Source organism: Protopterus annectens, chromosome 8.part0 (assembly GCF_019279795.1).
Source record: "Protopterus annectens isolate FY-2018-M chromosome 8.part0, PAN1.0, whole genome shotgun sequence".
NCBI lineage: Eukaryota > Metazoa > Chordata > Ceratodontiformes > Protopteridae > Protopterus > Protopterus annectens.
In genome coordinates, this window is record NC_056741.1 from 1,346,851,590 (window position 1) to 1,346,877,644 (window position 26,055).

Genomic DNA, 26,055 nt, shown 5'->3' on the forward strand with positions numbered 1-26,055 from the left:
TTGTGTGTATAAAATGCTGATATTATTTTTCTCCTATAAGGCTTGGACAGAAACAATGAGGACAGCCCAGAAGTAAACCCACCCCCAGATGTGGAAGACAACAGACAGTGTGTACTCTGCTTAAAATATGGTGATGATGGTATGAATGTAAGTGTCTGAGATTTTATTGAGTAAGTTTATTGTAAGCCATTTAAATTTACCTGAACTTGCACTAGGACAGTTATTACTTCATTTTCTTTTTTATAGGGATACATAGAATTTTGATAAACATATTCAGATTTCTTGAGTGGCAGTAACTTAATGTTTCAGATTAAGTTGAATGAGAACTGTAGAAAATGTTTTGCTGCAGTAGTGTTGTAGGCTGAAGAATACAGATAGAATTTGTAACAATCTTGAGGAATCTTAGAAGCAGATACCAACCATATAAACAGAAGGTGTTAGGTCACATATGCAGATATATATATATATATATATATATATATATATATATGTGTGTGTGTGTGTGTGTGTGTTTTTCAAGGTTTATATTGAATTGTACTACCTTTTCTGTTTCATGCAAAAGTTAGCAACATTCTGATTTGTTATGGATAGATCTCCTGATTTGGCCTGTGCTTGGGATACCCTTTCCTCTGCTGTCCAATATCTCTCTAGTTTGGTTAGTTTACTGTAATATTCATGGTCTCTGAGGATGTGTGCACCCCCTGCCAGCGCGTGAAGTGATTTTACATGCTGTAGTGAGAGAGAGAGAACCTACTCCTTTGTTTAACCTTCACACAGCTTAAGTCTTAATAGTGTGGTTCATCATGGAGAAGTCGCTGTTTGATTCACAAGAAAGTTAAGTCACCAGATTGTATGCATGTCACCACCAAATAGCAAGCCCAGTACCTACTTATGCATTACCTTTTACTGCTTGATAATTGAATACATTGTCAAACACTGCATTAAGTGCCCTTGCTTCAGTGCTGACATCTGAAGGCATAAAAGTTCTTGGCCTGTTTCATTTCTTCCAGGTTGATATTTCAAATGCTGAGCTTGTGTTATCAGCAAGAGTCTTTCATGAAGTCAATGGCCAGTGCTTGAGTGCCTTCAGAGGGCAAAAGCAAAGGAGGTCAGATATCAGTCAGTCTCTCTCTCGCTCTCTAACGTGAATCCATAATTGAGATGAATTTGTGGTCCCTGTGTTATATTCTTGACCTCAGCTAGCAGCAACTCAGGTTTCTTTCCATTTTCTGCTTCAGTGAACAGCAAAGACCCATGAAAAATGCATGCCTGGTAGCAGCTATGGAAGCAGGTCATCCTGGGGTGTAAACACCACCCATGTTCTGGTCAGATGGATGGAGCATTGTTTTTGACCAGCTTGTTTCCAGGTAGAATTCACTAAAATCTTTTGATCTGAACTGCATGTTAGTATTTTAGGTTATGGACTGTTTTCCTTTACCTCCCCACTGTATCCTGCAGGTCTAGGAGATCAGCCCACTTAGTATCGGGGAGTTGATGCATGGTGGTATTTGGCCTGATGAATGTAGACAGCACTTTTAGAGAATGTGACTTGATGTCACTGACATTCCCATTGTAGTAATTTTCACTGCGTCTCCTAAAGCAGGCACATCCCTGTGTACTAGGGGCCTGTCACCCTACATCAAGTGTGCTTTTGTTACATGATGGATCTTAGGCAAGCCAGCTGTGGGTTGATCCTTTCCAAGTTAGAACTGAAGTTTAAAAAAAAATCACTACCCAAATCTCCAGGTGTCTGCAAAAGAACCTCAGTAACAATCCACTAATACAGCACCACTTCTTTCAAATAACTCTGAGTCACCAGGCTGCAGACAGCAAATCTTCCATTGTTACTGTTGTTTACAAATGCCGTAGTAGTTGGTTACACCATCAGCAGCTACACTTGTGAGGCTAGACAAAGACAGGGTGACGGCTACCTTTCCAGTGTCAGAATGTATTACATCCTGAGGGCCTTAAAGTCCCTCCAACAGTACAGAGATGGCTGTGACCTGTTGGTGGCTCATGTCATTGTGAATAATCTGTGAGGCACTTAATTCAGAAAGACATACAGAGAAGTGTATATTGGAGCTTGATAGGCATGTGTCAAATGCTTACCTAAACTAATACCCAGATACAAAGAGAAGTTAATAAAGTTTAACAATTAGCTAAGTAGCAGGTGTCATACCAGGAGGATCAGGTATGTGCCGTCTTGGACAGGATGGTTGACAGCCTGCCTTGCATTGCAATTTTTTTAACACATATTCTGCATACAGGCGAAAGCACTTTTTGTTCCCTGTAGTACACTTTTTCTTTTTTAGTCAAAGTCCACCTTTTGGACATTTCAGCATAACAAAAATACTTGCAGTAGATTCCAGTCTGGACCACAGCAGTGCTCTGTTCATTGTCAGAAGTCTTACCTGCAAACTGCCAGATCTTGGAGCTCTTGTGCAAATTTAACACATCTGTATCTGTATGGTAACAGAAAATTTTCATTGTAGAGACTGCACTCCTGCCTGACCAGGTTTCAGCATCTGCCTTGGATTCAGACCTGCCGGATAATTCAGGGAAGTATCAGTATTTGTTAGAGAGACCATTATCTGTAGACCAATTTCCCATGACCCACAAGTACAACTTGCAGAACTTGAAATTATCCTGAACAAGGCAAGTTATCAATTTATAGTCTGTGATATGTCACCTTCAGTGCCCTGGAGGATCATGACAGATTTCTAAATGTAATTACTGAACTACACACAAGTAAAAATAATTTTCATTGAATGACTTCAGCTATATCTCCATGAATTCTGAAGCATGTGCACCAAGATTTTAGTACATGCTAAATCCCTCTTACAAGTAGTTAACAATTAGGAGTCAGAATCTTGACCTCATCCTCACTAACATCACACATACTTGTAATACTCTTGTAGTATCCTCATCTGTGGTCAGATCTGATTACAAGTTGAATCTTCTCCTTTAGGCATCTAAGCCTACCAAAGTGAATACCTCTGAATTCAAAGACTTAAAATACACCTGATAAAGTTATATGACGAACTTTAAAAGAAAAATCATCTGCAAGACTCCAACTCCCATTTCAGATGCCACTTAAGCATAAGCATCTTAGTAGAATGCTAGCATTAATGCGCTGTATAATTAAAGAAAATAGTTAAGGCCCTTAATAAATCCTAACCCGTCTGCATGAAAATGTCTGTCAACAAGATCAACAAAAATATGAAATCTACCATAAGGAAGATCAGAGAGATTACAAAAATTTTCATCCAAATCCATGAGTAATCAGACCTAGTTTAACTACAATTAGACAGGAATGGAACAGTGTAAAGCAATACTGTGAATTGATTCATAATAGTTTCATATAGTCAGACCTTAGATACTGCTAATGTACTTGCTGATAAATTTAGTGTCAACTTCATTCCAGAAAAAATCCTTGAAGGCCCACAAATTATGGAATCTTACCTTCACCCAAGACTATGGAACATCTGCTTGACTGAACTTTATAAAGCTAAGTGTACCATCTTTTTGAGCCAATATACCTGGTGCTTATTCAGCAGTGCCAGACACAGTTTGCTTAAATATAGCTATGTGATATGTTCCTGAGGCACCAAATACTGCTGATCTGATGTTTTCTTTTCCATTTGTTCCTCACTAGATGGGTCTCAGATTCGAACTCAGATCTGGCTACGGTCACTTCCAAGCTTTGTATGTGGTGCTCAGGCTCCTCCCCTTAAACATAATCCCTGTGAGCAGAGCAAGCTACCTCGATTCTTGTTTGCTGCTTAAAGAGCTATAAATGGATCTTGGTGCTTTGGAGAGTTTTGTTGAAAACAGTTGAAGTTTTTGGTTAGATAAGTAAACTATATTCTCTTTTCTCATTTCTTTTATAGAGATGTATATTATCCCTCCCACCTTTTCTTGCTGCTCATAATTCTTTACGATTGTATCAGATTTTTCTTGTTCAACCTGTTTTATTTTCCTGTAGGATAAATATTTAAAAAAAAAACCTGTATGTATGTAGATATATACACACAAATATATATGTATACTTTATATATATATATATATGTGTGTGTGTGTGTGTATCTTATACATTTTTCTCCCCATATTTTTGCGGGTCAATAGTATGTTACTTGTACTCACAGGCTCCCTAATTCTGATGCACATGAAAAATGCATCTGCTGTCAGGGGCCTTCTCAGTTAGGGGTGGCATGCTCAATTTGTGAAGAGAATAGCGGAAAAGAGAAACAAACTTATTTTGAAGGTCCTCCCTCAGCCAAACCCAACCTTCTCATCCTCTGGGAAGTAAAAGAAATTTGTGGACGGATGCCGTCGTCGATTGGCTCCGACCCATCAGCAAAGATACCTAAACCTTCGGAACCAGCACAATTTTTTATCCAATGAACATCAGACCCATTATGTCACTAAGTTTCAGTGGCAATCTGTTACCTCTAGGCTGTGGTCTCCCATTTTACAGGATAGCCCAGGATACTCGTCCAGACTTCCATTCTGTGCTCCATTTTCTGCTTCCCCCTTAGGGCCATTTAGTTACACTTGGAGCCTCACAGAAGTGGACTTAAGATGATTAGGTGTTTCCTTTGGACTTTGATCCAATTGGGGGTACTCCCAGCAACAACCACCCGTCTGATCCAGGAGGAATGTGGTCCCCCCCTCGGTCTTTGATAGAGCCTTCTCTGATCCATCTCCTTAGATAAGAGCCCTTGGATCCATCCTTAATTCAAGGTAGATCTGCATCAGAGCTGAGGTTACATTCCTCCTTAACTCTGTCTTTGACAAAGTCTGCTCTGGCACACACACAGCCATCTGGATCTCAGAGCCGGACTGCCTGTGCCGGCACCAGTAAGTAGGGATTAGACCTGACGTTTTCAGATCTTTTTCTGCCCTAAGGAACATCAGCACTCGATACTTCAGTTCCAGTTTCAGCCTTGGATCCGAGTTGGACTTTCAGGGTTGAGCCACCTTCAGGAGTTTAGGCTTCCCAGATCCATCTCAAGCTCTGTGTTTGTGACTTTCAAGAGAGTCCTCTCCAAGCCTTGAGTGAGATTTGTCCTTTGAGAGCCATGCATGCCGTACCTGTCCCCACAGTATTTCCCAGGGTCCGAAGCCTGCTGTTACTGTCTCATCAGCGACTTCATCTCTGTTTCCAAGTCCTTTTCCAAACCTCCCACAGAAGAGATCCACCGGAAACGTAAGTGTAAGAGAAGGCACTTAGATCCCCCCAAGGGATCTTCAACCACTGCCATGGATTTCGTTGAAGGAGAGTGTTCCCCTAGGTCCTCCTTGAAGCTGTCTCATTTGGAGAGATTCTTGAACTTCTTAGGGGATTGGTCTTCCCAAGACCATTCTCCAGAGGAGTCAGTGTTCCTTGAAGTTTTTTGTTCTGGCCCATCTACTTCTTGGGTGGTTTCCCCCACCAACAAGATGATGGACCTGATCCCATCTTGGGCATGGATGGAAATGGCCACTGTTGAACATGTTCCAAAGAAACATGATAACATTTTGTTAACTTTTTTTTCAGTAGCTCTAAAGATAAGCAACATTGGAGCAAGGGCTCTAAAAGTAGTGGCAACAACCATTAAACAGGATCTGGCAGAAGAGAGCTCCTTTGTCCATCCACCTCACAGGGAGTTGTATGGGTTGGACAGATTAGGAAAGCATGTATACTTGTCTACATTTCTGGTGAGAATGCTGAGTTATGTGTTACACAACTCACTTCCAAAGAGATTTGACAAAGGAGATCACCATATTTCTCTCAGGAACCCTATCTGTGGATCAAAGGAAGGCTACTGATCACATGTGGCTCCCCTACAATGTCTTTCCAATGCCTTTATGTGTAATGCTACAAAGGGTGTGTCTAGAGCAGCCAGTACAGGCATTTCCATCAGGAAACATGTCTGCATGTGGCTTTGCGATTTTGCAGAACATTTCAAAACATCCTTCATCAATGCACGTTACGATGGATCAACCTTGTTTGGTCCTGAAGTCAAAGAAACTCTCTCCAGAAGTGAGAAGTATGACAGCTCCCTATCCGCCATATGGATCATATTTTTTTTCACTCTTCAGTGGACCTTCTGCAGAAATCAGAAGGAAGGTAAGAGGATTTGGTTTTGGAAATCCCCGGGGGTTTACATGGGACACATCTGGAGAAAACTCTCCCTGTGGCACGGGGGGGGCTCTCATAACAGATGTCACTCATATGAGGCAAAGGTGGTTTGCAAAACCAAGGCTTCAGGGGGTCCTTTCCCAGAAAAGCCTTTTCAGCACTCCTGATTGTTTGCCCAACTGTCCTACTCTGGAGGTAGTCGAGGAAGGCGGCACTTATCTCTACATCCAACAATTTGGGCGCACTCATCACTCAAGGCACATAGGTGCAGTGGATTGTAACCAGGGGCTATCATACCTTTTTATACCCCCCATCATCTCAGAAAAAATTCCCAATGTTCCACCCTCAAATTGCGTCTTCATAAATAAGCTTCTAAGAGAGCAAGTCATCCAAGAACTCCTGGCAGACCATAAATTATCCTGGATTTAGTTAAGATTAGTCTTGGTGTCGAAGAAAAATGGGAACTAAGGTTAATATTGGACCTAAGCCAGTTAAACAGATTTATAAAACAAAATTCCGGATGATCACAGATTTGAGATTCTGCTCTCACTCAGGAAGGATAATTGAATGTGCTTGATAGAGCTTCATTATGCATATTACCACATAAAGATGGGCAGGCACGTCAAGAAGTATCTTCACTTCTGGATGGGAAACCAGCCATTTTCATTTCAGGGCATTGCCATTTGGACTCAACACAGACCACCCTCCCTTGGTGTTTACTATATCCTGGTAGCACCTTATCTACAACTGTAGGGCTTGAGTATTCCCATACCTGGACAACTGGCTCATTGTCACCCTTACCACAAATCTACTAATTCAAGACAAGGACTCCTTACTCCAACTTTGCATGGACTTGAGTCACAGTGAATGTGAAAAAGTCCAAGTTGTAACCACTTAGGTCTCTGGAGTTCATCAGAGCAGTTTTGGCAGAACATCTCCTCGAATGAGATAAAAATGGTGATGGGGATGTATAACCATTCTCCTTCCCGGGAATAGATGGTCTTCCTGTGGAAGTTTGGAAGCTAGGAGGGGAAAACTGATAAAGATCTGGAGGGTTTTGTTTAACAGTATTTTAAGAGGAGAAGTACCAACACCCCGGAAGAAAGCAGTAGTAGCTGTAATACCTAAAGAGGTTAAAGACCCATCAGATCCAGCTTCAGGCAGGCCCATTTTAAGTTATGATTATAAAGTGTTTGTCTATAATGACTAAAAGAATGGCAAAAGTGATGCCAGAATTGATAGATGTGGATCATTGTGGTTTTGTTAAGGGGAGGTAGACATTTGATAACATTAACAGAACAGTGATGATCCAGCGGGAAGCAGAATGTAAGAAAATACCACTGTTGGTAGGTCTTGATGCAGAGAAAGCATTGGGCAGAGTAAGCTGGGACTTTGAGTAGAGCATTGGAAGCATTTGCACTCCCTGAAAAAAATATAAGGTTGATTACAAGGATATATGAGAGAGTGGAGGCAAAATTTAAAGTGGGTGGGGTCCTCTCTGATAATCTCTGCTTGAGCAGAGGAACCAGGCAGGATATCTTCTCTCCACTTTGTTATTTGGATTAAATTTAGAACCATTGGCAAAGAAAATAAGGGACTCAAATTTAAGGATATAATTGGTGTGGTAGTCAAGAAAAGCTTGCTCTGTTTGCAGATGCCATTATTTTATACCTGACTGAACCAGAAAGAAACATTACAGTGCTGTGGCACATACGGAGACATTTTCAAACCTTTTTGGGATACAAAATTAATGAATCTAAAACAAAAGCAATAGTGGCAAACTATGTACCCATATATGAATTTGGTTCAGCAGTAGCCATACTTACTGGTATGATATCGATAGTATAATACAAGCATTTAAAATGTTTTAGTACTTTAAGGGTTGTACACAGGAAAGGCATATTTTTGACAACCAGAGGAGAAGTTGTGCATAGTAATTAACAAAGAGCTGAAGGATTTTATATGGGAGGGGAAGACGGCAAGAGTCAAGTGTAAGATTATTCTTCTGTAGAACAGGGAGGATTGGGATTACCCGAGGTTAAGGGGTATTTCAGAGCAACACAGTTAAGGCTGCTGTACATAGCAGAAGCAGAAAACTACAATTCAAAATGGAAAAAGATGATGAAACTGGGAAAGCTCAAGTAACACGGAGAGACTGGCATTTTGGATGCAGACCTTTACGGAGAACAATAGTCATACAGAATGTTATATTCATAAAATAGCAGAAGGTATTCTAAGAACAAAGCCAATATGGGAATGAAGAAAGGAGATTCTGCCAATAGGGATAACTGTGTTTAGGGATATAAAGACAACAGGCAAGAGGGGGCGGGGAATATATGGAGAAAATTGTCAAAGGAACCATGGTATTGGGAGAAAATAACCAGAGAGGTAATAGAATGGGAAGACACCAAGAACTTATTTGGACTGCAGGATAGAGATTGCCTTCCATATCAAAGATTGATATCAGAGTATAGGCAAAGAAAAAGAAATGGGGGATTCTAAATGAAAGATTAGCACTGGTAGAGCTTTTAATAGATTCTAGAACAGAAGCTACCATTAAAAAAGGAGTAATTAGTAGAGCAAATAAAATATTGCATGATAACTTTAAGAATCAATCAGAGGAGGGTTAGGAAGGATTGGGAAGAGAGACTGGATAAGCAATTCACAAACAAACAATGGGGGGGGGGGTAATATGTCTCTCTCCCAAATATGAAACAAAGTGTAGAAGATTTAGGATCTTTGCCTATAAGTGTTTACATCTGTATTTTTATACCCCAAGTAGGATCCAAATAATTTTTCTTCAGTTAGGCAACAAATGTTAGAGGTGTGATGGGGAAGAAAGTGGTAACTGGGAACATATTTTCTGGAAGTGTAATGAGTTGGCAGACTTTAAAGAATTCCCACCAGTCTGCACTGGTGGAGATGCTGGGTGAGCAAATTGGAGTAACTAGGTTTTTTTTTTTTTGAGCTATGATGCAGAATCAGAATTGCCTAGACATAGTAAGTCCTTGCTGAGTCTAATTATGATGGCTGCCAAAATAGCAGTTGCTAGAAAATGGAAATTAAGTCTAAACCAACCTTACTAGCAGTAATAAAGTTAGTAATAGAGATAAAATAACTATATCCGCGGTGGTGGTGCTGCGGTAGTGTTGTCGCCTCACAGTAAGCCGCTGTCCGGTTCGATTCTCAGCTAGAGTGTCTTCTGCGTGGATACATGCGTGAATGGGCGTACCTTCGTTGAAGGTTGTGCGTCAGGGTTGGTAACTCGGCACGTAAAAATCAACTGCCAGTCATTAGCGGACTGGAGTTCCGCTTGGCGACCCCTAACCGGGAAAAGCTGAAAGACACAAACAATAGAGATAAAATAACTGGAACTGGGATAATTGGAAAAGGGTAGGAGCAAATTACATAGAAAAAAGTGGGAAATGTGAGATAAATACATACAGAGAAGGAACAAGGTTTAAAAGAAGGCAGGATTTGAATGAGCTATGTAATGGTTGACAATGACTAGATATATTAAAAGGGATGTTATAATATTTGCATCTACAGTTGTGTTAGCACGGTTTGTCATTATGGTTTATTTTTATTTATATAAATGTAAGATTGCCTGTGTCATACATAAAAATTTAATAAAGATATTTTTTGTTTAAAAAAGAAATCTCAGATAAGATAACAAAGCTTCCACATTCACGAATCTTACTTTTCAACAATGTTCCCTAGAACTCCTGTCCTACCAGAAGCCACCTTCAAGACTAGTTCTTCATCCTTTAGGTTCTGTTGCTGTTTGTCATGTTAGTTCCACTGGCCAGATTCTACATGCATGTTTTCAGAGGACTCTCGCAATTCAGTGGTCAGTCAGAAAACTGTTATCCTTTCTCGTGAGTTTAACAAACTTCTGTAGGCACACATCCGTTAGTGACTAGAGTCTGTACTTGTTCTACAAGGTTGCACATTCATTCTGCCTTTTCCCCAAGTCACAGTGACCATGGACACTTCCCATATGGAGTTGTGTTGTGGGCATTATTTGCGAAAGACTGTCCAAGAAGGCTCATGGTCTCAGACAGAGGCTAGTCTTCCCATTAATATATTTGAGATGAGAGTAGTCGTCCTAGCATTGCAGACATTTCAGGGCATTCTCGACTTAGGTGTGATTTCAATCCAGGCAGAAGACTTACGTGGCAGTTGTCTAGTACCTCAACAAACAGGGAGGAAATGCATCTTATCCTTTATGGCAGTGAGTTGTGCGCCAGTGGGTGATATCTTCTTCCCACTTTCTAATTGCAGCTCATATTATGGGGAAATCCAACATAGTGGCAAACAAGTTGAACAGATTTATTCTGTTCCCTCATGAGTGGACCCTCAACTCATCAAAAGAGGAGTGGATTTTCACCATTTGGGGCTGACCTCATTGCTGTTTCTTTGACACCAAATGCAGCAAGTTCTTTGTTCTTATTTCCCATGAAGGAGAGTCTCCACAGGATGCTGTAGTGCATTCTTGGCCCCCAGGTCTCATTTATGTCTTTCCCTCAATGGCACTGATTCTAATGTTCTTACAGAAAGCATGAGATGAAAGTCATGGTAATCCTTTTAGCTCCTTATCAGCCTCAAGAAGTGTGGTTTCCCTTCATCTTCTAATTCACCCTGCTTGGGTCCTGGGCTTGCACCCAGATTTGCTTTCCCAAACATTCAGTCCCTCAAGTTAACCAAATGGTTTCTCCAATTCCACTGATGGTTTGATAGTCCGGGTGGTCATCCCCAGTTGTCCAAATTTTGTCTTTCTCTCAGAAACCTTTCACTGGACAGGTTTATAAAAGTAAATAGAAAAGGTTTTCTCTGTGGGCTGTGGAGAAAAGTATTGCTCCCTTTCCAGCCCCTCTTCCAATGTACTTGGACACGTTTTTCTAGGTGGTGCCAGCTGTTCCACTATTAAAATTCATTTAGCTGCAGTTTCCGCATTCCGCTTAGAGGAAAATCACACACACATACATTCCTTTGTTATTCAAGGTACTTTCTCACTCTGTCTCTAGTTCCTCCTTGGGGTATTACCATTATTTTGGAGGCCCTACCTTCAAACCTGCCATAAAAGTTGATCTGAAGTTTTTATTCTGGAAGACCTTTTACGTGGTCGCTATTTCTTCTTCCAAGAGAATTTGAGCTGCATGTCCTACCCTCAAAACCTCCATACTTAACTTTTTATAAGGATAGTGTTTCTTAGAAAGCCGGCCTGTCATTTCTCCCCAAGGTGCTTTTGTAATCTTCCATTAATCAGTCCATAAATCGTTCAGTTTTCTTCCCAGATTTTACAAACAAGGGTGAATATACTCTGTTTTTAATGGATGTTCATTACCAGTTACATTTTTACCTACACCAGTCAAAACCCATTAGAAAAGCTGTGTCCAAAGTCACACATTCACAGTGGTTGACTCAGTGCATTTTATTTGTTTACCAAGAAAAAAGATTTCCTGAGCCTTCTACTCTGACAGCTCATTCTGCCATATCTGTGGCTTCATCTACAGCTTTATTCTCCAGTGTTCCAACTGATGATATATGTGCTGCAGGTACTTGGTCCAAAGTTCATGCATTATCCTCATATTAAAACTGGATATGCATCCTAGATCTATGGCCTCCTGTAGTTTGATTGTGCACCAGAATATCCTTTCATGAGGCCACACAAGTATAAACGTAGCTGGGTACTCTGACCCATCTGTTCAGGAACAGATGGAAAAGCCATCCAATATGAAAGTTATGTTACTCACCATAATAATAGATCTGTGTTTTCTGTTTCTGTCATTTCCTCAACTCCTGTCCCACCATCTGCCTCCTTAATTTGTTTCTTGTAGCAGTGCAGTTTGTCTGCAATATAATTCCATTCTAAGATGGATCTAGCTGACCTAGCTCTGGCTCCTGAAGGTTCTGTCTTTTTCTGCTTCTCTCTTGTTATGCAGGTTATGCTATTTAAATCATCAGCTCTCTTAGGTTACTTACAACTGTATTTTATAATTTACAATATCTTTTTTGCCGGGTAAGCTCAATCTGAGGTAGCTCACTCTATTCACGGAGATTATGGGTAGGAGGAGAAGCCTGAGCACCAGATTCCAAACTTGGAAGTGGTAGTGGCAGGATCAAAGGTTCAGCCATTGAGGAAAAGATGGAAACTGACAACACAGATCTGCTGTTATGGTGAGTACATAACTTTCATTTATGACACTCTGGGGACCTCACACCAGGTATCAATTATATAAGCCCACCTTCCTAATTTGCAAAGCCACGGACCATGTTGTATCTGATTTCATAAACTCAGATTTAAAACAATCTTATTGCTCTAGATGTGTAGCAGTATGGTTTTGTCAGATAAATCATATCTGCTTAATTGAGAAAGTTGCCAAAACTGTAAATAGTAGCCATGCAGTTCATACCAGGATCTGGCCAATATCTTTGATACTGTTTCTCATACTGTAACTGTAAATAATCTTAAAAGTCTAAATATAGACCTGAATATTTTAACGCGAGTAGCATACTGGCTGACAGAACCCTTTTAAAGTTGCAAGTGTCATTTTTGAAAGTAAAAAAGTTGACTAGTAGCTTTCTTCAAAGCTCAGTATGAGGACCTCTTCTGTTTGGTATCGGCGTCTCAGATCTTCATTCAGATCTGTAAACCAGATATTTGGCTAACTAAAATTGTGTATGACTGCAGGATGAGTGTTGTCTTTCATTTGAAACAGTGTTACTATATCAAGTACTAAGCTGCACTTACCAGAGTTCATTAGAAATTGGCTTAAATTAAATACAAGAAAATATCACTTTTGGCAAACTAATGTCAGCAACTTACAGTATAGGCACCTCACTTCAGACTGATACAATTCTCAGAGATCCTCATTACTTTCATACACAACTCACTTTCTTTCGATCACATAATAACAGTAGTCAGGACATTCTTTTTATCTGGCAAGTGAAGTTATTTTTTCCAAGTCAAAAAGAAGTTGTCATTCCTGTCTACTCTGTCCTGATCAGACCAGTTGCAGAAAGTCAGCATGTATCTGTTAAAGCACATCATGCAGCTAAAAAGACTCCAGAGGTTCTTAACTATAAAAAGATAATTGAACTAAGACTGTCCCCTACCAAGACAAGCTTGAAGCTCTTTCCCTGCATTCTGTTTCTCCTAAACTCCTTTGAGTCGATTTATATCTAAAATTCCATGCTGTTAAGGACATCTCTCTCCTCGATCTCTTACAGCTCCACAAAACAAAGGGCTTCACAAACACTCTAACTGAATGAACAGATTTATTACTAAACACTCCCCATTAGTTTTGTAGTCTGTTAGAGTGATACCTTTCCTTCTCAGGCAAAACCTGACAATTGAGTAGCTGATCTGATGCTGTCTATCTTAATTCTTGACTCTTTGGTTTCATCCTCATAACTGACTGCCGTTGTATCAACCTCACGCTAGCCAGAAACTTTTGAGCTAAGGCTACCCATAGTGTCGGTCTTCCCTTCAAATCTCGTTTGCCGCGTAGAGTTTTAGGACACGTCAGCCATGCTCTCAAGCTAAATGCAATTTTTTTCTTCATAAACACCTTATTAAGGCTTGTTCTTATCTTTAAACTTGTCGATAAGCTACTTTTTGCTGATTACTGTGCTGTTCTCTTGAGTGAGAGTTGTATTTCTTCCCTTTTTACCTTTTTGGTATTCTCTTGCTTTACCGTCGTTGGTATAGGCCCCTCCCTTCCCTCTTAACTCTGGTAATTCTGTAATACCATTGTTGGTATTTCCCTTTTTCCCCTTCTTTAACCCTTCTGGGTATTCTCTTCGCTACCATTGTTGGTACGTTCCCCTTAAAAAAAAATAAATAAATAAAAAATTTTCTTGTCTTTCTTGTGTAAGTGTACGACAGAGTTGTTGGCTGTACATACTTTTTCTTCAACTACAGCATGGCAGAAAAACAGAAAGGTACAACTGGCTTTAAGCAGTGTGATGGATGTGGCAGAAAGATGCCCAACTCGGGTGGGCATCTTTCTTGTGTGGATTTTTTGGGGGTGCCACACTTAAATCCAGCTACCGTGTGAACTCTGCAAGGGTTTCAGTGCTCAGACCCTTCTAGAGAGGTGCAACAAATTAATCCTTAGGGGGCTGTTAAAATGTCCTTTTAGTGAGGCTTTGCCTGAGGTGGAGCCGTCAAAGTCTGCCAAGAAAGAAGCTAAAAAGAGGAGCCACTCTGTTCCAGCATCTCCTAAATCCCTTGATTCAAAATCCACTAAAGGCCAGGTTTTCTTTTCAGAACCGAAGCTTAAACATTCAAAATAGACACTGACAACCGTTTTCAGTGCCGAAGCCTGCAACTCCCTCCACGGTGCCGACAACTATTATGGGAATGACAAAAGTTACTCAATACTGACCCCTTCATCGGTACCTATGACCCTCACTGGTCCAACAATAGTTTCCCCAGTCATACTTGTTACTTCCCCTCCAACAGAAACAATTGGTTAGCTGACTGTGGTGCCGAAGGTTGAATCCTTACCCTGAACTGGGTACTCCCCTTCTACTGACCCTTTTTATGGTCAACAGTTGAGTCCCTTCATTGAATGTCCAGAAGCACCCTCGGGGATGTCAGTTCGTTCCATTGGGAGCCTTTTGGAGCTTGATGTAGTTAGTTAGTGGATCAGCTCTTAGTGGCCAGAGGTCTTCTAGCACCCTCTAGGACCTCCCTCCAATCTGGAGCCAAGGTTTACTCTCCAAGGACTCCAACTAATCTTCCTCCTTCAACCTTTCCGCAGGTTGTGGAGCCCTTGACTTTGATGGCGCTCCTGGTGTTCACTCCGGTGCCAGTGGTTGACCTCACCTTGGTTCCGGAGTAGACTCTGTGGTCCTCAGCTTAGTCGGAGCCTACCCACCCTCGGGACTGTGACTTGGCTGCCGGTTCCGGGTGCTTTGACAGTTCCAAGCCCTCTCAGGGCTCCTGGTCTGGGGATGGGCTTGTCAGACCGGGGTGTGACCATGGTTCCGAGGTTGTCTTTCTCAGTTCTGGGCTCCCATCCCTCTTCAGGTGAGCCTGCCTTTCAGATTATGGAGAGGGCTTTTGCCTTAGCAGGCTCACAGTTGGCACCATTTTCATTGGAGTGTCACTTCTATGTATCCTCTAGCTCGCAGCTGTCACAAACTGCTACATCTGGGCAGCAGGCAGAAGATCAGTAAGACACACTGCTGCAGGGTACCCTCTCTTCGAAGTCCTCCTCAGACCTTTCCTCCGAGGAGCCACCCTGCAAGAGGTCACGCAAGAGAAAGCACTTGGATTTTCCAGAAGAATCTCTCACTAAGGATGCAGACTACGATGAAGGGGAAGGGTCCCTGCGGTCTCCCCCCGAAGCTGTCTCCTATGGAGACATCCTGAAAATCTTGAAACGGAGGGGTGATTGGAAGCCCACCAACCCTTCCTCAGAGGAATCTGTTTTCATACAGGCTTTTTGTGCCTGACCTTCTACTTCCTGGGTGGCCCCACCTACTGATGAATTGGTCAAACTCATCATGCAGCTTGCTTGGAAGGCCCCTGATATTATAGTGCCAATTCCCTGGAGACCAGACAAAATTCTTACTGACCAGAAGACCAACCCCACTGGTCTAAAGGTTTAGCGGTAGATGGTATGGTGGTGGCGGCTCCCACAAAGAAGGAACTCACAGGGGAGAGTCCTGCTGTCCATCCTCCAAACCGAGAATCTCAGACAATGGACAGATTCGGGAAGCAGGTCTATGCTTCAGTGACCTTTGCCATACAGTTGTTGAATTTCTTCACACATTTCACCCGTCTTCAAAGGAACCTGATTACTGAGCTCTCAGGGGCCTTGGCTGGAGCAGTGTCTGATGAGGTACACAATAAGGCTGCTTCCCAGCTTGTCACCATAGAGTCGATATCGAACTCGTCCATGTGGCTTATTGCGCACACAGCCAAAGGGATGGCCAAGGCAGCGGGTACAGGTGTTGCCATTAGGCGTCATGCCTGGATGTGCTTATGTGACTTCATGGACCCTTTCTAGTCTTCCTTTGTGAACGCTCCGGTTGATGCTACCTTGTTGTTTGGCCCAAAAGTCAGAGACACATTATCCAGGTGTGAGAAGGACAAAAATACCCTTTCTGCTGTGAGCATGCATTTTTCCACTCCACAGCGACCTTATTCCAGGAATCATAGGGGTGGAAAGATGTGGTTCAGGAAGTCCCAAGGGCCTTTTCTGGACACATGTGGTGAGTTTTCCTCCCTGGACAGAGGGAGGGACTCATCAGGAAGACCCCCCCCCCCCCGAACAACCCTACCAGTGCTCCTGAACAGTGGCCTGATTGTTTACCTCTGGAAGCATTCAGGAGAAGATTTTTTTCTGTACCACTTAGCTTGGCACTCAATAACATCAGATTTGTCAGAGGAGACCATAATTACCTGAGGTTACTGCATCCCCTTCGAACTTCATCCAGGACCACAAAGACGACTCCCTGATGTTCCACCCAGTCAGAGGGGTACAGCAGCACTAGAAATCCAAAAGCTGCTTCAAAAAAAGAGTCATCCAAACAGTCTCACCAGATGAAATGGGATCTGGATTTTACTCAAGATTCTTTAGTGCCAAAAAAGACAGGGGATTGGAGACCAATTCTAGACCTCGGTGTTCTGAGCAAGTTTGTTCAACGGACAAAATTCCAGATGATCATGGTACAGTCAATCCTTCCTTTTCTGGAAAAAGACAATTGGATGTGCTCTATAGATCTTCAGGATGCGTATTACCACATGTAAATGGACAAGCACTCCAGAAGATACTTTCGCTTCCAGCTTGGGTCAGTCATTACCAATTTTGAGCACTGCCCTTTGGTCTCACAACAGCCCCCAGGGTGTTCACCAAATGCATGGCAGTGGTAGCAGGTCACCTAAGGCTACAAGGATTCCGCGTGTTTTTCAGCGTGTTTCTGTATTTAGAAAACTGGCTCCTCATTGCCCCCACTAGGCATCTATTGCTTCACACCTTGGACTCCGTTCTGAAGCTAGCAGAGTCCTTAGGCATTTCAATAAACAACAAAATGTCAAAACTATCCCCCACACAAGACATAGAATTCATCTGAACCACTTTCTACACAAACTCCTGTGTGGCTGCTCTGCCTCTCCACAGACTGCAAAGGTTAAGGTCACAGTTTCAAGTGATATTCTCTCAAGACAAAATCCTAGTGTGTTTAGTCTTCCAACTTTTGGGGTCCATGGTAGCGACAATCACCCTAGTTCCTCTGGCGAGGTACCATATGAGGCTGCTTCAATGACTCCTAGCATCACAGTGGTCTCTGTTAACACACCCGATCTCCTACCCAATCTGCTTAACCAGCCGATGCAAGCAAGACCTATATTGATGGATGAAGCCAGAAGAGGAATTATGGAGTCGCCCCATTTCACCCTCCCAGCTCAAGGCTGTAGTGACCACGGATGCATCCCTGGTGGGGTGGGGGTGGGGGCATTATGAGGGAAAGATAGTCCGTGGCACTTGGTCCCCCTTAGAGGCCAGTCTGCATATCAACGTCCTGGAGATGAGGGCGGTGCTGTTAGCATTACAAGCATTTCAGTCTGCTCTCCCTTCGGGGAGAGTTGCTATCCAGTCAGACAGCATTTCGGTATTTTGGTACATCAACAAACAGGGGCGAACCAGGTCCTACCCTTTATGTCAGGAGGCCCTAAGAGTGTGGCAATGGGCAATAGCTTCCAACCCCTTTTTGATAGCAAAGCACTTTCTGGGGAATTCCAACATGATCACGGACAAACAGAGCAGATGCATTCTCCTGCCTCACGAGTGGTCTGTCAATCCCTGTGGTGAAGATCTTTTGTCGATGGGGTCAGCCTTGCTGTGACCTGTTTGCCTTTCCCATGAACCACAAATGCAGCAGCTACTTTGCCCTGCCCCCCCCCTCCTTTGGGGGGAGTCCCCGAGAGATGCTGTCCTACACGATTGGCCCCCAGGTCTGCTTTACGCCTTTCCACCATTCCCCCTAATTCCTCAGTTTTTGAAGAAAGCCCAATGGTTGAAAAGCAAAGTAATCCTCTTTGCACCTTAGTGACCCCGTCAAGTCTGGTTCCCCTTTCTCCGGCCTCATCTAGTCCATTGCCCATGAACTCTGGATCCAACTCCAGACCTGTTGTCTCATCTGCAGGGACTGGTCCATCCCAACCTACAAAGTCTGAAGTTGATGGCTTGGTACCTCCTCTTCCAGTGACTGCCAGGCAGAATAATCTATCCTCCCTAGTACAAAAGGTACTTGTGGCTTCTCATAAACCATCCACCAGGAAACTTTACCTCAGTAAATGGAACAGATTTGTATTTTGATCTCATGGAGAAGGAGCTGACCCATTTTCAGCCTCGGTTGATAAGGTATCAGAATACTTATCAGCCTTATTCCAGTCGGGAGCCTCCGCTTCAACCGTTAGAGTTCATCTAGCTGCTATTCAAATTTTCATAATGGCTTCGATAACCTTTCCTTACAACTTTATTGTGTAGTTCCCCTTCCCTTGGTATGCTTCTTTCTTAAATTACTATTTGGCCTCGTTTTTTCTTAGGCCTAGTTTAGATTATAGTGTGTGTTTAAATAGTGACCTTTTCTGTCACAGCCATCTTTATTACTAGTTTAGATTTTAGTGTGTGCTTAGATAGTGATCTTTTTGTCCCAGCTTTAAAATAATTAGAGCTAAAGTTTAGATTTTAGTGTGTGAAATAGTATTATATAGTATCATTGTGTGCATTTAGATAGCGACTTTCTGTCACAACTTGATACTTTATCTTCTATTTAGATAAATAGTTTTTGTGTGTGTGACTAGTAGCCCATAGTTTTTAAAGGGCTTGTTGATTGTTATTGTTGATTAAAATTGTTTGGGTGTGTCCAGTTTTACAGTACCCTTTTTTGATACTGTGGGTTATATAATATGGCTGACCAAGACAAACACCCTAAATCAGGATTTAAAAAAATGCCCTAAATGTGGCCAGAAAATGTCTGTCACTGACAGTCATGTTAACTGTGTTTATTGTTTGGAAGCATTGCATCTCCAAGATAGCTGCTCCATATGTCATTCTTTCTCTTCTAGGATTCTCCAGGAGAGAAAGAGAAAATTGATAGGTAGAGGTTTACTTAAACCTTCATTCCAAGAAGCTTTGAGCAACCAAGATGGATCCAGTAAGTCCTCAGTCTTTCAAGACTTCTGAGAGTAAGAAATAAAAAAAGTCTTCGACGTCGGAGCTGACCGTCTTATCCTTTCGGAGCCGGTCCCCAGTTTTGGAACCGGTATCCGAAGTACGTAAGTCTCCACTGTTAGTCTGTACCACCTTTTATCCACTCATCTCGGTCTTCGATTAGCCTTTCCGATTTGGATGTGGATTGTGTGGTGCAGAAGCTTTTACAGGCACCGGCTGTTGCTAAATTCTTATCGGCTCCGACCCAAGTGGCTTCAGAACCGAAAACCCTCTTACCAACTACTATTCTTCCTCCTCTGAGCCATACCGGTCCTTTGGAGCCAGAGGAGTTGGATTTGTTGATTGTGGAGCCTTTGGAGCTGACGCCTGCCCCAGTGTCTTCGGCTCCGTTTTCTCTGACGTCCTCAGCACCGATCGTGGAATCTAGGAGCCGACACTCTCTGGTCTGGGGACTTGTCTGTTCCGACTGTGCTTCTGGGGGCTTCCGCTCGGATGAGCTCGGCTCCTACCTCTGGCTCTAAGCCTACTGTCCCAGTGCCCGGGGTATCAATGGCTTCTTCGGATCCGTCGGCCCCTCCGCATCAGAGCAGAGTTGCCTTCGAAGCCATGAGGAGAGTTCGGTCTCCTAAGACATCTGCTTCTTCAGGTCCATCTACCTCCTCCCCTAAAGGGCCTGTGTCTGCTTCACAGATCCTTGCCAGGTGTAGAGACCCAGAGCCTCAGGAAGCCCCATTGGGTGGCCCCTGCTCTTCCGAGACCTCACCAGAAGCCCCCACTGATGAGGTTCCCAGGATGAGAATCTGTAAGAGGAAGTATCTAGACTCCCCTCAGGAGTTCCTGACATTTGATACCGACTTGAAAGAATCAGAAGGGTTCCCATGGTCCCCCTCTGAGGGTATCTCATTTGCTGAGATATTAGAAATCCTTAGGCAGAGGGGTGACTGGCAGTCCACCAACCCTACTGAAGATGAGTCGGTTCTCCTGAAGGCTTTCAGGTCTCAACTCTCCACCTCTTGGGTGTCTCCGCCCTTCGAAGAGCTTATGCAGCTGGTCTCACGAAGGGAGTGGGAGTCTCAGGACACCTTGGAGCCTGTCCTCAGGAGGCCTAATAAATGTATCTCTGCTCCCAGGACAAATTCTTTCTGACCAAAGGTGTGCCAGTTAATGCCATGGTGGTGGCGGCAGCCACCAAAAAGGAAATTTCAGAAACTTCCTCTTCTATCCATCCTCCTAACAGAGATTCAGGGTCATGGATAGATATTTGAAGCACACTTACAGTTCAGCAACATTTGCACTGCGTTCGCTCAACTATCTAACCCATTTCACTAGACTGCAAAGAGATGATCTTAAAGAGCTTGGAGATATTCTACAGGATACAGTAGCTGCAGGAGTTTCAGATAAAGTTGCCTCCCAGCTTGCTACCCTCAGCCCCATTGTTAACTCGTCCATGCGCCTCATTTTGTATGCAGCTGATGGAACAAGCAGGGCAGCGGGTACAGGAATTGCTCTTGGGAGACACTCCTGGATGCGCTTGTGTTCCTTTGCGGAGCCCTTCAAGTCCTCCTTCGTAAATACCCCTTTTGATGGCTCGTCTCTTTTCGGGCCCAAAGGTAAGGAAACTTTGACCAGGTGTGAGCAAGAAGGAAAGACTGTCTGCCGTCGGAGTCCTTTTTTTCCACCCCTACCAGACCCTAACCCAAGGGTCAAAGGGGAGGAAAGATATGGTTCCGAAAAGCCCAAGGAGCCTTTCAGGACACACGTAGTGAAACCCCCTCCAAGGGTAGTAGAAGGGGCAATAATGGAAGATGCCACCCTCCCGGCAGAGGGGGTCCATAAAACCAGGGTGACAGAGATCACTTTTTTGGGAAGCTCTACCAGCGCTCCTGAAAGGAGGCCAGACTGTCCTACTCTGGAGGCAGTCAGGAGTTGCTTATCTTTGTATCCAGACGCCTGGCTCAAAATAACAAATGACAACTGGGTACAAAGTATTTCCAGAGGATATTTAATTCCTTCTGCCACACCCCCTCTACTGACGAGAAAAATCCTGGACGTTCCACCCAGTTACAGGGAAAAAAAGCAACAGTAGAGGTCCAAACATTGCTAAGAAAGAGTCATCCAACCAGTCCCAGCAGACCAGATAGGATCCGGAACTTACTCAAGATTCATTTTAGTTCCAAAAAAGACGGGACGGGAGACCTATTTTGAACCTCAGCAGGCTAAACAGATCTGTCAAGAAGAAGTTTCGGATGGTCATGCTTCAGTCGATACTTCCCTTCTTAGGGAAAGACAGTTGGAGGTGGTCGATAGATCTCCAGGATGCGTACTACCACATAAGTGGCCAGTCCATCCAGGGATCATCTCCGCTTCCAGCTGGGAGCCAATCATTACCAGTTTCGAGCCCTGCCCTTTGGTATCACTACAGCCCCCAGAGCGTTCACCAAATGTATGGCAGTGGTCAGGGCTCACCTGAGACATTTAGGATTCCAGATGTTTCTGTACCTAGACGATTGGCTCCTCACCGCCACCACCAGGCATCAACTCATTCAAGCCAGGGACACCACCACCATCACTTTCACTCTGCAGTCAGCTGGGCATTACAATAAATTCAGGAAAATCTGCCTTGGCGCCATCACAACATACAGTTTTTATCGGAGCAGAATTGGACACCACCACTACCACTCTGAGACTTCCATCAGAAAGAGTCTTACTACTCTGTCAGCAGGTCCACAATATCATAGCCAAAAACAAGGCTCCAGCATCAGAAGTACTAAAATTTAGGCATGATGGCAGCTGCAATATTAGCCATACCGTTGGGTCACATGCACATGCAGATTCTGCAATGGCAGTTGTTCACTCAATGGTCTTACCAAGAGCTCCCAGTGTCTCATCTTATAATGATCACGAACACATGCAAAAAGGATCTTCAGTGGTGGTTGACCTCTCTTCATGTCACGATAGGTCGTCCTTTTGTTCTACCCCCACCAGCGGCCACAGTGACCACGGATGCTTCCCTGATAGGGTGGGAGGGGGGCATTTTCAGGGAAGAACAGCCCAAGGCACATGGACTAAACAAGAAACACATCTGCATATCAGTGTCCTAGAGATGAGAGCAGTACTTTTAGCATTGCAGTACTTCCAGGACACTCTTCCTCTGGGTACGATTGCGATTCAGACAGACATGTCAGTGGTCTGGTACTTGGAAAAACAAGGAGGAACCAGGTCCTACCCCCTTTGTCGTAAGGCCCTAAGAGTATGGCAGTGGGCTATATCCACTCAGCGTTTTCTGTTAGCAATGCACATCCCGGAGAAATCCAACGTGATAGCAGACAAGCTAAGCAGAGCAATTCTGTAGCCTCACAAGTGGTTCCTCAAGAAAGAAATAGCGGACAGAATATTATGCAGGTGGGGCCAGCCTTGCTGCTACCTTTTCGCCAGCCACATGAACACGAAATGCAGAAGCTACTTTGCCCTGATTCCCCCTCTGGGAGAAGCCCCAAATGACGTACTCATACAAGATTGGCCTCCGGGTCTCCTCTATGCATTCCCTCCAATCCCGTTGATACCCAAGGAACTACAGAAAGCAAAACCCTGGGAAGGACCTTCATTTTAATAGCCTCTCATTTGCCTTGTCAGATTTGGTTCCCTTTCCTTTGACTTCATCTTTTGGAGGACCCTTGAATTCTGGATCCAGTTCCAGATCTTCTGACACATTTGTCGAGGGAACTTCATCCCTCTCTTCAGTCCCTGAAACTGACAGCTTGGCTGCTCCAATTCCCATCATAGCCAGGTTCCATAACCTTTGAGACAAAACAAATTTTCATATCCTCTCATAAATCCTCTGCGAGGAAGCTATACCTTAGCAAATGGAAAAAAATTTCTATATGGGCCTCTCAAACAACATTGATCCTTACCATGTCCCTATGGCCTCCATTTTAGAGTTCTTGACTATGATTTTCAACAAAGGAGCTGCAGCAGCAACAGTTCGTGTTCAACTTGCTGCCATTTCTAGTTTTCATCTTGGAGTTGAAGGATTGAATATTATGTCACACAAACTATCCAAAGCCTTTCTCAAAGGGACCTTTCATCTCAGACCACCTGTGAAATCTCTCCCTATTCCCCATGGAGTCTAAACTTTATGCTTTCTCACATTATTCTCCCTCCATTCGAACCAGCTTCCTCATGTGACCTCAAATTTTTGTCACAGAAGACTATCTGTTTAGTAGCTATCACGTCTGCCCACAGAGTGTCAGAGCTTCAAGCCTTGTCCATTAAGCCTCCTCATTTGATTTTCCATGCATGAAAGAGTCTCACTTCAAACAAACCCCTCTTTTTGCCTAAAGTTTGCACTGAAGCTAATCTTAATCAAATTATTGATTTGCCAGTTTTCTTCCCCAATTACTCCAGCAATTTAGAATATATGCTGCACAAACTTGATGTTCCTAGACAGCTCAGATTTTACTTTGATAGAACAAAAGATTTTAGGAAATCTGAACAGCTTTTTGTTTCCTTTTCAGACTCCAGGAAAGGTATGCCAGTGGCTAAAACAACTGTCTAAGTGGTTATCTGCTTGGGATGCTACCCATCTGTAAGAATGAACGGCAAGATAAAACAACTTCACATACAACTTCACATAAAGAAGTTATGTACTTAACCGTAACATTTCATGTGAGTTGTTCATCTCGCCTTCATTCTTACTTCCCACCCTCCTTACCCCCTCCAGGGTTTTTCAAAGACCGAGATGCTGGATTCATCCTGATAGCTCAACCGTTTTGTAGCTTTCTCTTATGGAGTGATAGAATGGCACATGGTATTATGCGCAGCAGACAAGAGCTGAGGTAACTCTAGGTGCATCATGGGATAGGGACTTGGCCTTGAGCTATCTGAAGACCTTGAGCTTTGTAGTAGCCCGACTAGGAGCCGAGGATCAGCTCTGAACCCATCTGTACGACTGAAGGCGAGATGAACAACTCACATGGAATGTTATGGTAAGTACATAACTTCTTTTTTGTATTTGTTGGATGTACACAGACAATTCAGTTTTTACTTGGATAGAACGAAATAGTTTTGGAAATCAGACCTCTTGTTCCTGTCCTTTTCAAGTACTCGACTGGGCAAACCAGTTTCAAAAGTTACTTTATCAAAATGGTTGAGAGATTGCATCACCTTTGTTTATGCTTAAAATAAACTGAAACTATCCACTAAGGTCAAGGCTCTCATTCTACCAGATCAGTTTCCACTTTAGGAGCCTTTCATTATAGTGCCTCTATGGATGACGTTTGCTCAGCGGCCACCTGCGCTACCCTTCATACCTTTACCACTCATTACAAATTGGATATGGTCTCCAGGGTAAGAGCATCCTTTGGCTCTATGGTGCTCAGGGACATCCTTCGGGGAGGCCACCCGGGACATAAAGTAGCTAGGGACTCTGTCCCAACAGTCACGAATGAATGAAGTTTGAACATCAGTTACCTTAACGTTCCATCTGTGTTGTCGATCTTCATTCATTCTTGACATCCCACCCTCAAACCCTTGGAGCTTCAGATCTAGTCCTGGCTCACATTAGGGCAGTTGCTCAGACAAAGCTTTCATGTTTTATTTCTACATTTGAGGGGAAGGGAAGAGAAGCACTATGGGTAGCCTTAGCTCGAGAGTTTCTGGCTAGTGCATGCTTGATACAATGGCCGAGTCAGTTCTTAGGACAGAACAGAAATCCAACATTCAAGAATGAATGATGATTGACGACACAGATGGAACACTATGGTAAGAACATAACTTTTTTATAAATTCATCCAGACTTATTTTGTCCTACTGCTAGCAGGAGTTGCCCTTTGAGGATGGGTTTTGACAAAGTGATAATGGTCCATGAACTGAAATTTTCTGTTAATCTCTAAATCTGCAGATAAATTCTCTTCTTATGCTTGTCTCCATAAAAAGGGTCACAGGATTTAGTTTATTTTTCCTGAAATATATAAATTCAGTTAGACCTCCTCTCACTTATTTTCTTCCCAAGAGAACATTGTCACCATGGATTGGCCATTGACCTCATTCATTCCTATGCAGAACCCTGAATGACTTTGTCAGGAATTAACAAGATAAGCCTTGAGTCCTCCATGACCATGGATGCATTTTATATTGCCAGCATGCTCCTAGCATACTGCTATTATCTCTGAAGAAGATAGATCATCACCATCAACTCCGTTTTTCCAAATCATCTGTTGCCATCTCTCTCTCTATTGATTGCCACTCTCCCACCTTCTTTGACAGTCATGCCTGACTCGGTCTTCTCTCATACAGTTCATCCTTCTTTGCTGGACTCTCTCATTTCCTCTTGCTTTCTGGTCATTCCCAAATCATTTCCACTAGATTGTCTTCTGCTTTCCTGCACATGTGCCCAAACCACTGTAATCTGTTCTCTTTGACCTCTGTAATTGGAGCTACATGAGTTTCTGCTCTGGCATCCTAATTTTTGTATGTCCCATCTCAGGCACTACATCTCCATCCTAGCTTCGTCAGTTGCTCAGCTTTTACTGCCCATGTTTCCGTACCATACAGTAGTTCTGGTTGCACAACTGTGTTGTGCGTCTTACTTTTTAGCATTCTTCTGTTGCACGCTACCCATGACACTTTGTGGCAGTTGGCTGCAGCCCCTTTGATTATAACTGTGATCTTCTCATTTAGACTTCCCTTCTCCTATCCAATCCCTCCCAGATACTTGAAGCTGTTAACTTGTTCTCTTTT

At 43.2% G+C, this 26,055-nt stretch overlaps 1 protein-coding gene across 5 annotated transcripts in view; it reads left to right on the forward strand.

Moving 5' to 3' along the window:
* KMT2A (lysine methyltransferase 2A) overlaps nucleotides 1-26,055 on the forward strand; it is a 3,231,120-nt gene that overhangs the window by 2,028,915 nt on the left and 1,176,150 nt on the right. For all 5 annotated transcript variants that reach the window (XM_044080894.1, XM_044080898.1, XM_044080897.1 and 2 more), the window contains exon 20: nucleotides 41-147. In XM_044080894.1, the coding sequence (XP_043936829.1) occupies nucleotides 41-147 (107 nt within the window). The remainder of the gene's footprint in view (nucleotides 1-40; nucleotides 148-26,055) is intronic.